Source organism: Lampris incognitus, chromosome 2, assembly GCF_029633865.1.
Source record: "Lampris incognitus isolate fLamInc1 chromosome 2, fLamInc1.hap2, whole genome shotgun sequence".
NCBI lineage: Eukaryota > Metazoa > Chordata > Actinopteri > Lampriformes > Lampridae > Lampris > Lampris incognitus.
The window spans coordinates 87,625,103-87,641,083 of NC_079212.1; the positions used below are offsets into that span (position 1 = coordinate 87,625,103).

At 46.1% G+C, this 15,981-nt stretch overlaps 1 protein-coding gene across 2 annotated transcripts; it reads right to left on the reverse strand.

Moving 5' to 3' along the window:
* Window positions 1–7,052: 7,052 nt before the first annotated feature.
* Window positions 7,053–15,743, reverse strand: c1galt1lb (core 1 synthase, glycoprotein-N-acetylgalactosamine 3-beta-galactosyltransferase 1, like b). 2 transcript variants are annotated; one of them, XM_056273648.1, is made up of 3 exons: window positions 15,249–15,743; window positions 10,417–11,081; window positions 7,053–9,274 (listed from the first exon to the last, which is right to left on the reverse strand). In XM_056273648.1, exons 1-3 carry the CDS (start codon window positions 15,277–15,279, stop codon window positions 8,936–8,938), a joined length of 1,035 nt encoding a protein of 344 aa, XP_056129623.1. In that variant the 5' UTR covers window positions 15,280–15,743; the 3' UTR covers window positions 7,053–8,935. The 2 variants fall into 2 exon arrangements, with proteins under 2 accessions (XP_056129623.1, XP_056129621.1); XM_056273646.1 differs by having other exon boundaries at window positions 14,470–15,743.
* Window positions 15,744–15,981: the final 238 nt, after the last annotated feature.

The following is a 15,981-nucleotide window of genomic DNA, read 5'->3' on the forward strand; positions in this document are numbered from 1 at the left end:
TTTAGACCCTCACTTCTGACAGGGAACACCTCCCTAAAAACCCCTTTAACAGGGAGAAAATATAGGCAGAAACCCCAGGGAGGGCAATAGAGGAGGGCCCTCTCTGGATGTTGTGTGTGCAGAATAAAACACAGTTTACAGAACAAAACATTGGAAGAGGATCGTCAGAATCGGGTTTATTGGCCATGTAGGCGTTACCTCCTGAATATGCTCGCCAGGGGGCAGCAAGTTCTCAATCCCGCCTGCGCCGTGTTAAAGAATAGAAGACGTACACGCTGAGCCGGGGTTGGCTTAACGGCAGGAGGATTTATGCTACCCGTGTGTGCTGGGAATGCTATTCGATAACACCCAAGCGCAATGCGCCATCTAGCGGGTTGGAGGTGAAATAGCAGTGTAGTGAAATGGGAGGGGGGGGTCTGTTTTTCTCTCTACTCATTTCTGAGGTCAGCTGTTTTCAACCTTCTACATGCACACACATGGAATTTGACGCCGGTTTCGTGGCTCTTACAGTGTACTTAACATAGAACAACAACACAACAACCTCCAGCTGTATGCACAAGGATTGGCTATTGGCACAAGGATTGGCTATTGGCACAAGGATTGGCTATATACAGGCCAAATAAGAGGCAATAAAGTGCAGTGGTGCAGGACAGAATTATAACAGAATTATAAGATAAATTAAGAATGTGATGTGGACGATGCCAAGCTGTGTCCAGATGCCACCGGAACAGCCCAGGTGTGGTGGTCACGAGCCACGTGACCACCACCACCACGGAGCCCTGACAGGAAGACAGACCACATCTGCACACAGGGGAGACTCACATCACAGACAAGAAGAGACATTGTTCAGACAGAAAGAAAAGTGAGAAAGAGGAAAACAGATTGCAATAATCAATAACCTATAGTCTACAATGTCGTCAGCGGGACAGAGCTTGGTGAATTCATTGAGACAGACACCGACCCACCATGCAGTACAGGTCGTGGAGTACTCATAGTTTTATATAGTTATTTTTCCAGAAGGTTGAATCACTTCATCTGGACAAAACCTTTATTGAGAGAGAAACGTTTCATCGCTCATCTAAGTGACCTCTTCAGTCTCACCTGACTGCAGGTATCCCCACCCTTACAAACAATACAATGACTGCAGGTGTCCCCACCCTTATAAACAATACAGTGACTGCAGGTACCCCCACCCTTATAAACAATACAGTGACTGCAGGTACCCCCACCCTTATAAACAATACAGTGACTGCAGGTGTCCCCACCCTTATAAACAATACAGTGACTGCAGGTGTCCCCACCCTTATAAACAATACAGTGACTGCAGGTACCCCCACCCTTATAAACAATACAGTGACTGCAGGTATCCCCACCCTTATAAACAATACAGTGACTGCAGGTACCCCCACCCTTATAAACAATACAGTGACTGCAGGTACCCCCACTCTTATAAACATTACAGTGACTGCAGGTACCCCCACCCTTATAAACAATACAGTGACTGCAGGTACCCCCACCCTTATAAACAATACAGTGACTGCAAGTGTCCCCACCCTTATAAACAATACAGTGACTGCAGGTGTCCCCACCCTTATTAACAATACAGTGACTGCAGGTACCCCCACCCTTATAAACAATACAGTGACTGCAGGTACCCCCACCCTTATAAACAATACAGTGACTGCAGGTATCCCACCCTTATAAACAATACAGTGACTGCAGGTACCCCCACCCTTATAAAAAATACAGTGACTGCAGGTACCCCCACCCTTATAAACAATACAGTGACTGCAGGTGTCCCCACCCTTATAAACAATACAGTGACTGCAGGTACCCCCACCCTTATAAACAATACAGTGACTGCAGGTATCCCCACCCTTATAAACAATACAGTGACTGTAGGTACCCCCACCCTTATAAACAATACAGTGACTGCAGGTACCCCCACTCTTATAAACAATACAGTGACTGCAGGTACCCCACCCTTATAAACAATACAGTGACTGCAGGTGTCTCCACCCTTATAAACAATACAGTGACTGCAGGTGTCCCCACCCTTATAAACAATACAGTGACTGCAGGTACCCCCACCCATATAAACAATACAGTGACTGCAGGTACCCCCACTCTTATAGACAATACAGTGACTACAGGTACCCCACCCTTATAAACAATACAGTGACTGCAGGTGTCTCCACCCTTATAAACAATACAGTGACTGCAGGTGTCCCCACCCTTATAAACAATACAGTGACTGCAGGTACCCCCACCCTTATAAACAATACAGTGACTGCAGGTACCCCCACCCTTATAAACAATACAGTGACTGCAGGTACCCCCACCCTTATAAACAATACAGTGACTGCAGGTGTCCCCACCCTTATAAACAATACAGTGACTGCAGGTGTCCCCACCCTTATAAACAATACAGTGACTGCAGGTATCCCCACCCTTATAAACAATACAGTGACTGCAGGTACCCCCACCCTTATAAACAATACAGTGACTGCAGGTACCCCCACTCTTATAAACATTACAGTGACTGCAGGTACCCCCACCCTTATAAACAATACAGTGACTGCAGGTACCCCCACCCTTATAAACAATACAGTGACTGCAAGTGTCCCCACCCTTATAAACAATACAGTGACTGCAGGTGTCCCCACCCTTATTAACAATACAGTGACTGCAGGTACCCCAACCCTTATAAACAATACAGTGACTGCAGGTACCCCCACCCTTATAAACAATACAGTGACTGCAGGTACCCCCACCCTTATAAACAATACAGTGACTGCAGGTACCCCCACCCTTATAAACAATACAGTGACTGCAGGTGTCCCCACCCTTATAAACAATACAGTGACTGCAGGTACCCCCACCCTTATAAACAATACAGTGACTGCAGGTATCCCCACCCTTATAAACAATACAGTGACTGCAGGTACCCCCACCCTTATAAACAATACAGTGACTGCAGGTACCCCCACCCTTATAAACAATACAGTGACTGCAGGTGTCCCCACCCTTATAAACAATACAGTGACTGCAGGTACCCCCACCCTTATAAACAATACAGTGACTGCAGGTATCCCCACCCTTATAAAAAATACAGTGACTGCAGGTACCCCCACCCTTATAAACAATACAGTGACTGCAGGTACCCCCACTCTTATAAACAATACAGTGACTGCAGGTACCCCACCCTTATAAACAATACAGTGACTGCAGGTGTCTCCACCCTTATAAACAATACAGTGACTGCAGGTGTCCCCACCCTTATAAACAATACAGTGACTGCAGGTACCCCCACCCATATAAACAATACAGTGACTGCAGGTACCCCCACTCTTATAGACAATACAGTGACTGCAGGTACCCCACCCTTATAAACAATACAGTGACTGCGGGTGTCCCACCCTTATAAACAATACAGTGACTGCAGGTGTCTCCACCCTTATAAACAATACAGTGACTGCAGGTGTCCCCACCCTTATAAACAATACAGTGACTGCAGGTACCCCCACCCTTATTAAACAATACAGTGGCATAACGACCCAAAACAACCATCGGTTTCATATGCAAATTATCGTGACCATTAACTAGAGTTACTACGGTCATGTGTACTATTCACAGAGGGTTGGCGAATAGTTGCAATCACAGCATTGTAAAATGGTGACAGATGTGCTCTTAGCCCCCCCCCCCCTCCACCGGTTCAGGAATGGTCGTTCCCTCTTCACATATATGGCCTCTTTGACTCCCCGTTCGAACCAGCGTTCCTCCCTATCAAGGAGGTGCACATCCTCATCCCTGAAAGAGTGGCCACTGGCCTGTAGATGGTGTAGACTGTGTAGGTGGTGTAGACTGTGTAGGTGGCGCAGACTGTGTAGATGGTGTAGACTGCGTACGTGGCGCAGACTGTGTAGATGGTGTAGACTGTGTAGGTGGTGCAGACTGTGTAGATGGTGTAGACTGCGTAGGTGGCGCAGACTGTGTAGATGGTGTAGACTGTGTAGGTGGTGCAGACTGTGTAGATGGTGTAGACTGTGTAGGTGGTGTAGACTGTGTAGGTGGTGCAAACTGTGTAGATGGTGTAGACTGTGGAGTCCTGGTCTGAGATGTTAGCTCTCCTGTGTTGTGTCCTCCTCTTGGCCAGCGTCTGTTTGGTTTCCCCGATGTACAAGTCACGGCAACCCTCTTGGCACTTAACAGCTACACTATATTGCTCTGTTTGTGCCGGGGGACCCGATCCTTGGGGTGGACCAACTTCTGGCCCAGTGTGCTTTGGGGTTTGAAAGCAACTGAGATGCGGTGTTTGGAAAATACCCGTCTCAACTGTTCCAGCTCTCCCACCACATACAGAATCACCACTGGTTTACACTTAAGACAGCTGCAGTCCTTCCCCTGTCTTCGATCAGTTGGTGCACTGTTTGGTTGTCTTCCTGGCTTTGACAAACGCCCAGTTAGGATGACCACACTTAACCAGGGCCTGTTTAATGTGGGATCTCTCCTCTTCCCCGGCCGCTGTGTCGGTGGGGACGTTGTCAGCTCGGTGGTGCAGCGTCCTGATGGCTCCTAGTTTCTGCTCCAGTGGATGATGAGAGTCAAACCTTAAGTGCTGATCAGTGTGTGTTGGTTTACGGTAAACGTCTTGGGATTCGGTGAGAGACTAGGTGGGAGAAAAGTCTGGACCTTTTGAAGTGGACATAGTAGCAGGGCTCTCAAGTTTTGAACTGAGTTCAGAGTGAGATTTTGGCGGCGGCGGTGGTGGGGGTTTGGTTGGGGTGGGGACGGGGGTCTGATCTGATAAATGACACGTAAATTCATACAAATAAAAATATTCATCATTTTTTAGTGCAGGTAGAACTGGTGACCTGAACGAGAACAGGATAACGTCACTGAATATGCGCAGTAAGCCCGTATACATGTTCGTTATGAACACAAACGTTATAATGACATAAATGTATAGAAACCTGTAGGTGATCTGCTGCTCTGGAACGGCTGCTGTGAGCTTTCCTAACCTCACCTGAGATTCTGGCTTTCAGTTTGTGTATTTCATGACACAGAGCCACAGTGATGCTCACACCATCTCAAAAACTTTGTATTATTTTTCTTTCATTCAACTCCTGAACTAAGATCTCAGATCTCTCACTATGACGTTAGAGCTCACCTGAGCGGCTGCAGCTCGCCTGTCTGTGTGTCTCTGTGCTGCTCAGGCTGCTGCTGACAGGATTTTCAGAATAAAATGATGCCTGATAGTCAAACAAATCAGTTGTGACTAGTTTAGCTTATAAATAATACTCATGTCTCACTACAATACAAGTAGCAGCACATTAATGTCACATATACTATAATAACTCTGCTCCTGAGCCACTAATGGAAAAGGAAGGGTTGGCATTAAATACTAAATAATTCTCACACTAATTTCAAAGATTCATATTTGGATTAATTGCAGAACATTCTCAGTTGATCGTGTGTAAACAGTTACTGACACTTTGGTTCTTCTTTAAAAAGGACCAGATGTCTTCATTTGCTTTTGAGAGGAATTTTCACCAACATTAAAGTTGTTTAATTATCCACATGTCTGAGCAACAATCGCAAATTAGCTAACATCACCTAACGCCAGAAATTAATATAATATCAATATCTTAGTTTAGTTTCAGGGGAAATCGTTTTACATTCTGTGACGTTTGAAATGTTTAAACTTTAAATACTGACTGCTGCAGATTCTCCACCTCACAGACTCCTCTGCACCTGTTGCTAGGCAACACGTAGCAGTGTCTTGCCATTAACATCGCTGATAAAGCAGCTGGCTTGCTTGAGATGGGTAAAAATATAATATATAACAGTTCAGCAACACGCAAACCTACCACAGAAAACCGGACATTTTCATGAATTTATAACCCGCCCCCCCCCCCAGGACACGTCCGGGGAAAGAGGCCGCTTGGTCACCCTAAGCTAGCTAGGCTAGTTCACACACTCCGGTTAAACCAACTGCCTGGACACAATATTCATAGAGAGTACGAAGAGACAAGTTATCTCAAATGATGAGATAACTTACTGTACACATAGGATATGGTCTTCTCCCACGTCGTTGTCATCCTACTTCGGATTTGTGACCAAGTTAGTAGATAGCTGTCCTCTTCTGTCAAGTTGTTGTAGCGGGACTACCTAAATCTTACCCGGACACAGCAATGCTATTATTTGATTGGCTGTTCGGCAGCTATATTCTTTAATTTGATTGGCTGGTGCGTGGCAGGCCCTTCCCAACGCTATGGGGAATCCACTTGATTCCTACCTGTTCCACTGTTATAAAAAATAGCGGCGCAACTTGGTGGGCGTTAACCTGGTTCTCTGCGTGAGAAATACAAGGTGTGGCGTGTGAGCGTGCGAACGAGTTGAAATGCGTGTGTCTCACGCCCAATGCGTGAGACTTGAGAGCCCTGACATAGTAACATTCTAGAACAGGGGTGTCAAACTCCAGGCCTCGAGGGCTGCAGTGTCTGCAGGTATTTGTTGCAACCATGCACCGCACCACACCACCTGATTAAACTAATTCCTTTCCCTCCTTGATCCAGGAGGCGAGCTAATTAGGGAAATCAGGTGGTGTATTGCACGGTTGCAACAAATACCTGCAGACACTGCAGCCCTCGAGGCCTGGAGTTTGACACCCCTTCTAGAAGCTTCCAGAACTTCAAGTCTACCCTTAAAGACAGGGTCGAGTGAGGCCAGGTTGCTGATCTTTTGCTGAAAGGTCGGTCTTTCGACCTCAGCCAGGGTTCATGGTGTTCCACCTCTGTACTCAGGATTCAGTACATTGCGGGGCTCTTGCAGCTCTTCCATCAGCCTCTTCTCAGCTGCAAAACTGTACTGCCATCAGCTCGTCAGCTTTGATAGACCCTCAGTAATCTCGTTCAACAGGTCTACAACACGTGTGTCCAGGTCCATATCGGTAATTGTGTTTTTAGTCAATTTGAAGCGCGGATGAGTTATAATTCAGTATTTCAATATGAATTCATGACAGACTCAAAGGAAACAGATTTATCATAAAATACGAATTTATTCATATCAATTAAAGTATCAATCATTAAAACGACACTACACTCTGATCATAGTGTATTCACACTCGCTCAAAGCTATTAAGCACATTTATTGTGTCGACACAAGTTGAGTCATTACCAACATAAATAAATCCAAAACATAAATACAGTACTTCACAATGTTCCCTTTAAACAAGATTAGGATGCAGAATCAAATAGATTGTCAATGACTGGGTATTTCTGTTCCAGTATACTTCCATAAGAGCCCCGGAATGGTTACTGACAGGAATCTATATGAGCCAAAGAACCACTGATCCATCACAACCTGCACCGCCCACACCAACGAGTCAGGCCAGTCTCATACCACGGTGTAAGTGGTCCAAATAAATTAACTCTGAAATAAATGTTTATGATTTCGAAAGGAGTCATTATTTAAGACACGATGATATGGTATCGACAGGTCTTTCTGTTTCACACAAAATGAGATCCCACATGCTCCGTGCTCACGTACAGCCAGAGTGCACGTAGTAACCCTAATGTGGGAACCCTAAAGGCATCGCAGTGAGGACCGATTACGTCGCATAATTCTAAGTAAGGCTGAGGGAAGAAACATATTTCAGTGGTAATAAATTAAAAAAAAACAACCAAAAAACCATTAGTCTTAAGATGACTCCCCCCACCCCACAAGAAATATAATGTAATGCAATGACTGATTTTTGAGGGGGAGAAAAAGGTGACATTAGCAAATCTTACCTCATGCAATTCGCCATTTTCAGTTGTCCTGTAACTGGTAATGACCTCCAGCAGAATAAATTCATAAAACAAGTAAAAAGTATCTGTTTATCTACAAAGCAGTAAAGGAAGTGTTCCGTGTATTTCACAAAGGATAATAACTGAAAAGGAACCCGCCGACCACCCAAATTCAAAATAAATTTTGTCAAAGAAATTACAAACATACGTACTAAAATGGAAGAAATAAAAACCCGTCGCTCACTCAAAAAGGCAATCGATAAAATGTTGTCTGGTGGCTTGCCCAAAGGGCGTCCTCCCTACCTCATCAGGATGCAAAATGCTCCTCTCCATCTCAAAGCATTGGCTTCATTGTACGAATGTCACAGTGCAATTTCACGTGTGCAGCTGATGGTTAAAACAATCTCAATCTGCAAGGCACAAGCAAACGAACATTAGGACGAAGGAGAGGAACAGGGCCAGTAACAGCTGACCCACAATCAGCAGCTGATGTAGAGTCATAGGCTAATAGGGTAAGAAAAAAAGAACCGCTAAGCCTGCAGTCTCCAGAAATAGAAGTATTCTCCACTGTAAAACAAGCTTTTCAACAGTAGTCCTAGGAGAGTTCATGGAACGTGTGAAAGTATTCAGCGATGAAGTCAGACTTGTTCTGTCAAAGGTCTCCCAGTAGCAGGGCGTAGTTCATCAAGTGCTCGTGGAATTTTCCAAGACCCGCTATTCAGGAATAGCCAACAGATGAACCTAATTCACACCAGTGTACCCATTACCTGCATGGTAAACCAGAATGCCGAAGAACTGGTAAATGGACTGAAATTAAAACGGTGCTTCAGATACTACTCAAATGAACACTGCTTACCGAATGCTATTAACTCTGAACATAGAGAGTTCCTGGAGTTAAAGTTTTAAAAAAAAAAAAACAACAACAACTAAAAAACAAGACTAAAAGTGAAAAACCAATTCATCCGCAAGGCCAGACTTGCAGTTACATATCAAAACAACTGTAATCCTTCAACATAGGTGGACTTTAACACTGCACTGACTGTTTGCTGAGATGATCTGTCCTAACAAACATCCTTGTCCTCCTAAGCTGTCGTCCATCTTGAGTACAACCACACATCAACCTGTACAACCAGACGCACACGGCACTACCGCCTCTTCTCTGGTGGCACAGCAGGAGGGCCTTTCTCAGCAAAAGGAGGAAGATTAACCTCCTGTCCCTTGTCTAATTTGGGCAGATGTTCCCCCTCTCCACCCCCCTTCCCTTCAGAAGCCATTTCTTTGATTCCGCCCTCTTTGGCGTCTGCCTCCGATGCATCCTGGGAATCTACCGAGTCCAGGATCTCATAGTTCTTGGGAGAGGGGGGCTGATATCGGTGCCTGTAGCCAAAGGCACGCAGGTGGTAGGTGTAGTACTCCAGTACATACATGAGTGTAGCATCCACATAGTGGAAAGACACGGACAGGTCCGAGCAGCAATTTGGGCCCTGGGGATAGTGAAGACAAACAATATTGACAACACGCCAGTATTTTCTTTTCACGCCATGTTCCGGTAACATCAAAAGATAACGTCTTGATGAGAAAAGGTCAGACACATCCACCAGCATGTTAAGGTCTAAAACAAGAAAAATACTGCGAGTTGTTATTCAACAGTCATCAGATTGACCGGCCTATCGTCATGTTTTAAAGTGTGACACCACACCTTTTGTAAAACCCGTTCCATTCCATCCATCCATCCATTATCCGAACCGCTTATCCTGCTCTCAGGGTTGCGGGGATGCTGGAGCCTATCCCAGCAGTCATTGGGCGGCAGGCAGGGAGACACCCTGGACAGGCCGCCAGGCCATCACAGGGCCCACACACACCAACAATAACACCTAGGGACAATTTAGTAGAGCCGAGTCACCTGACCTACATGTCTTTGGACTGTGGGAGGAAACCGGAGCCCCCGGAGGAAACCCACGCAGACACAGGGAGAACATGTAAACTCCACACAGAGGACAACTCGGGATGACCCCCAGGGTTGGACTACCCCGGGGCTCGAACCCAGGACCTTCTTGCTGTGAGGCGACCGCACCATGCCACCACATAGGTTAGTCATTACAATAAGTTAGGCTTTTGTGTGCCCGTGCCATTTTTGTGATTTAACAACATTTGTTTTATAGAACGCTAAAGTCTATTTTGGTTAGTGTTGGCACAATGGCGGTAGCATTAGCATGTTAGCTAACTGGCGTTAGCATGTTAGCTCGCTGGCGTTAGCTTATGGGGATATTTTAGTGCACGACTGACGCGGGTTTGTTCTTTTGTTTCAGTTCTCACTGTCTGTTGATGGTCACGTTCAATAAAGTGTTTACGACAGTTCCTTTTATAAAACCATCACTACCAATCTGACTTTTTTTTTTAAATTGAGACTATCGAGAACCATTTTACAATCTTGTTTTTCACTGAAGAAAAATATCTATCAATGCAGTTAAAATGATGAACAAGCATTTTACCTTTTCTTTTCCTGCTTTAATGCAAATCTGACATGTAATGCTAGTAAAAACAATGTTGTTTCATAACGGTACAACACTAAGATGGTCATTCCCTCTAGCATACACAGAAATTCAACCAGTCTTAATGAACTTGCCTCTGAAATTGGGTAGTAGCAATAGCTCCAGTACCAGAAGCTCTTGGGGAACTTGGTTGTGAGGTGCTGCTCAGGAACAAAGGGGTGAAAGGTCTCCCTATGTGCAGTGTCTCTAGAGTCTCCAGCCTTCACCCCGACTTTCTCCATGCACTGCCCCATCGCCAAGTCCTCTACCGAGGTGGTGTGAGTGCACACCTTGTTTTTGAAGCCTTCCACAAATCTCCGCAGAGCCTCTTTACTCAGCACATAGCCTGCGCCGCCACTCATGTAGCCCTGCTTGGCATAGGGCTTGAATCTTCGCCCAAAGTAGATGGGCTCATCTGGTGTGCGGTTGGCCAGAACCCAGCGCAAATTGTCCACGATGACATAGGTGTCGTCGTCTGCCTTGAGGAACCAGTCGGCCTCGTGACCGTGATGCTCATAAGCATAGTGGTAGGCCCGGATAGTCTTCCAGTAGAGCTGATCGCGGCCCTCCTTTGTGCCCAAGCCTACAGTGGGGAAGTCAGGGTCATCCACAGAGCTCATGAACACTACAATATTGCAGTGTCGGCTCCAGGTGGCCTTCACATGCTTTGCCTTCTTCTCCAGGTTGTTGGGACCTGTCATCACCCAGCAAAGAATACGGACTTTTTTGTATAGCTCATCTGCCATACGACTGTCCTCACCTGGTAAAAAAGAATGATTAAATTAGTGTCACACATTTCATTGCAACACTGTATATCACTCTCTCCACATAAGTCTTATATTTAACAGTAGGTACAATAAGGCTTAAATATTTTTAATGTAAGACTGCCTGATTAAGCATCTAGTCAAACTTTAGTCTAAATTTTGATGACTTGTGCTTTATTTGGACCCAATACCAAGACGTCACACTTTGGCACTGACATAAATCCAGGCTCAACATCTTGGTAGCATTACTCTAAACCTGTACCTCATTATCTTGTGCATACACAATGCACGCTTGAGCAGCAGCTGTCTGCATGACAGAAAAAGAACTATTGTACGTTATTGCCTCACTCTCAAAAAGGCTTGATATGTTTTGTATATTCTTTTATTTCAAATGTATTTCAGAGGCAAATTTTATGTCAGATTTTTATTCCAATAAATTGGCCAAATTGACAACTTAAAACAGCTATTACCGTAACCACAGCTATGTTCAGACTGCAGGCCTGAAGCGCAATCCCCATTGTTTTGCTCAGATCTGATTTTGCTCGTTTCATTGGTCACATTAATTTTTCCGTGACAATATGATAAGTGTGAAGAGACGTCCTCCCGGGAAAAACTCGCATGTGCAAATAAATGAACGACAACTGTAATTTTGTGGCTATACTCTGCATTTTCACTAGCAATGTTCTCAAATGCCGGTCAACTGTGTTGTGTGCCCTCAAGTTTAGAATGAACATAGGAATCTTCCAAAATAGATCTAAAATCAGTGACTTTGCTGTCTTTCCACTGACATCCATTGGTGTCCTTCACCCCCCAACCAAAATATGCCATGACCTCACCTTCACTAGTATGTCATGTGTGTTACCATTCTCCTACACAGAGGGTTGGACGTTACGTTAGTCAAACACTTCTGCCTGAACAGGAAGTGAGAGGCATCACATGATCCTGCCATTCCAGCAGCGCTATTTTTCAAAGCAGAAGCAAAGTAGAGGAACTCGTATCCAGTTCCAGACGGGAATCATATTTTTGATTTGAGATACTTCATTAATCCCCATGGGGAAATTATGCTCTGCATTTAACCCATCCTAGCTGTGTAGCTAGGAGCAGTGGGCAGCCGCCGTGCAGCGCCCGGGGACAAACTCCTCGTCTTGCTCTGCCTCGGTCAGGGGTACAGACAGGAGTATTAACCCTAACATGCATGCTTTCTGATGATGGGGGAAACCGGAGCACCCGGAGAAAACCTACCGCAGACATGGGGAGAACATGCAAACTCCACACAGAGGACAACCTGGGATGACCCCCAAAGTTGGACAACCCCAGGGTTCGAACCCAGGACCTTCTTGCTGTGAGGCGACAGCGTTAACCACTGGGACACCGTGCTGCCGGATATCAATAAACTTAACAATTAACTTATCAATAAACGTCTCAAAACATATAAAGTATGTCTCATTTTTTTCCAAAAGTTGGGGGAAAAAAATAGTTGAACAATGATTCACTCATCCAATTCGTTTGATTTGCAGTATATATGCATATATGCAGTATCTCTGAAAAAACTGAAAACACCGATTTGAAAAAACAAGCAAGGGGACGACAAGTTCGAAAAGGACATAGTTTGTTCTTTTATGATATTACCCTGAAATAAAACTTAGAAATTCGAAGAGCCATTTCATTACATTTACACTCTTTGGCTTATTTTCTGCCTTTTTGCTGCCTGTTGCGCATTCTTTTCATCTCATCTCATCATCAGCCGCTTCTCCGGGGGTCGCGTCGCGGAGGCAGCAAGCTAAGTAGGGCACTCCAGACGTCCCTCCTCCCAGCAACACCCTCCAGCTCCTCCTGGGGGATCCCAAGGCGTTCCCAGACCAAATTGGACATTTGGCACTCTTTTCATTTTGTTAAATTGCCGTTTCTGTTTCCAATATTAATTTCCTGACAGCCAAGCTAATTTGCAGCATCTCTGCATTTTTGCAGCGGCATGGCGGCCCAGTGGTTAGCACTGTTGCCCCACAGCAAGAAGGTCCTGCGTTCGAACCCCAGGCCGTCCCAGGTCATTTCTGTGTGGAGTTTGCGTGTTCTCCCCATGTCTGCATGGGTTTCCTCTCACCATCAAAAAGACATGCATGTTAGGGTTAATACCCCTATGCCTGTGCCCCTGACCAAGGCAACTGGAAGAACTGGAGTTGGTCCCCGGGCGCTGCGGCTGCCCACTGCTCCTATACAATAGGATGGGTTACATGCAGAGAACACATTTCATTGTAACCTGTACAATGACCAAATAAAGTGGCTTTCTCTTTTCTGCCCCTCACAGTAAGCTAACACAGCTATCAATCAACATTCTCAATTAGTTCATGGATTATTTTTGGCCCTAACAAATCACTTAAATAATCTTCGACTGAGTGCTGCTTCCACTTTCTAGTCCTGTTTTTCGAAATTCACGCTTAACAAAAATTCAAATAAATGTTAAGTTTTATCAACTTGATAGGAGTCTGTGCTGCGAGGGCTGCCATGTTTTCAGGGCTTATCCCTGAAAACTCAACACGTAAAAGTGAGACGCAGCACGGAAATAATGTCTTCTACAAAAAAGACAAGCGTTTACTTTTTTGGTAATAGACTCATTAAACATCTTAATGTGTCACACATAGTTTTTATACTGTATGTTGAAGATATTTTTTTTCTTTTAAAGAGTTTGGACGCGGAGGTCAGTACTTGGGTTACATCAACCAGTCACTTGGTCTTTCAGTTGATGTGACCCAGAACTCTGCATAGGAGAGTGGTTTGTTCCAGCCATTTCCCATAATCCCATTGCACAATAGTTTTGCTGAAGTGATGAGTGACAGATCAGTGAAAGACAAAATGTCCTTTTTGTTTGACTTTAACCGTACAGACTCAAGTAGCATGGCCACCTATCGGATATGCATCCGATCTACGTCTCAACTACAACAGACTGCTGTCAAACTTGAGTCTGCAAATCATATCGCGCAAAGGGAAAATTCCAAGACAAAATATATACACTTGCCACAAAAATAATTTGCAAATATTGTTCACTATTTGCCTAAAGAAATGCACGTTTATCTTTTACGTATAGGAGCCAAGAGGATGTGTTCTTGAAATGGCTGGTGCAAATGGGTGTGGTGAAGAAATGCTACAGGGCTGTTTGCTTAAAAAAATGTCAAAGAAAAAAAAACCGAGGCTGGGAGTATGCCACTACTTACACACACAAAGATGTGGAGAAGTGTAAGGAAGCATGCGAATGAACTTATTACTGTCATGTATTACTGCCACGAGGGGTTAAGGACAGGACGTTGTGTTGCTGTAAAGCCCCCTTGAGGCAAATGTGTAATTTGTGATTCTGGGCTATACAAATAAAACTGACTCGGCTGCGTGTACCTTTGTGGTGAGGGTGATGCAGGTTGAACAGCACAGACCTCTCCTTCTTCCAGATCTTCCTGTCATGTTCCAATTCACCCAGTACGTCAACGGGTTTGTCCGGGCCACTCGTTTGGCGCGACAAGAAATTCCTCTCGAACCAGGCCTCCCGCAGGAACACGTAGAGAGTGCAGATTCCCACCAGGAACCCGGCAAAGAAGGAAAACCTGGATCCCAGGGCCTTCATGCTGGCCAGATGTGCCCACTTTCAGATCCTTAACTCAGCGAGTGCTGAGGAAGGACGAAAGGAGTCAGGACAGTTGTATTACAAAGGCCAGAGCCACCGTCTGGTTAGGGGTGGGTATCAAGTACCGATACCTTTAAGGTACCGGTGCCAACGTGGGCCGTACTTCCCACAGCAGGCGAAGCAATCGACTCGACAGCGCTGATAAGCTGATTTGCTAGAGAAATGGTGAAGCCCGTGTCGAGCACTAACTGCAATACCTCAGAAGTGTTACGACCCCATTGCTCAGCACGCTGTTATGCACATTACGCTGACGTCATCTTCTCGACTATAAAAACATCCTATTCATCAAATACGACGGTGTTCATATCTGGCAACTTCCCAGTAAGCCTGAAACAGAAAGGAAGCGCTGGCCAGCGTAATCGTCCAGCATCCGTATCGATGCCTAACTAGATGAAGCCTCCAGCCCGAGTGCCCGCTAGACCGTTACGGCAAAAGCGACAAGCAGGACCCGCTCCTTCCTCCCATCACGACCGGCGGTGGGTGGCTTACCTACCAGACTGGACGGGGCTTCCTCCCGGACACATGTCATCCACCTGCTACTCCATCGTCAGGGCAAACCCTCGGCGGAGGACAGGTTGAAGCGGAGTCCGCCTCGACGACGCTGAGACGTCAGCCCAACTCTCAGCAACGACGAGTCGCTCTCGCTCAACACCCCCCACTTATCGCGACGAGACCCCCCTCTATCGCGACGAGACCGCCCTGTAAACCCGACCGGGTCGGTCCCAGCGCGTCGCGAGAAGCACGGCGGGGAGGAAAACGCGGCTAACGGCCCTGTCGGCGCGACCTCCGCGGCTTCACTTCACGGCTCCTCCACTCGGCGATCCGCCTCTCTCAAGTTGGCGGTTACTTGGCAACGAGCCGGAACGTAATGGCGTTAAGGTCGGCGAGCCGCCGCCCCGGAGACGCGCCTTCCGGCTAGTGACACGCCCGAGACTCGGCGGGCGGGCGGGCGGGCGTGGGGGGGGGGCTGGGAGTTAAAACACAGGGATAACTGGAAGTTCGTCGCACGGCTGAACCGCCCGAGTCGTCTTCCCCGGAAGCCCGTCGAGTATTTCACAGCCGGGTTCCGGCCCGCGAGCCAGCCGAGCGACGGCGACTTCCGCATCGCGCTTTCCAAAATAAAAGCTCTGCTCGTTCGCCGCTACTTCCGCTCTTGAGAACACCGCGTCGTCAGACGTAATTGCATCGACAAGGGATTGGGGAAAAATAAATTATTCAGACAAATG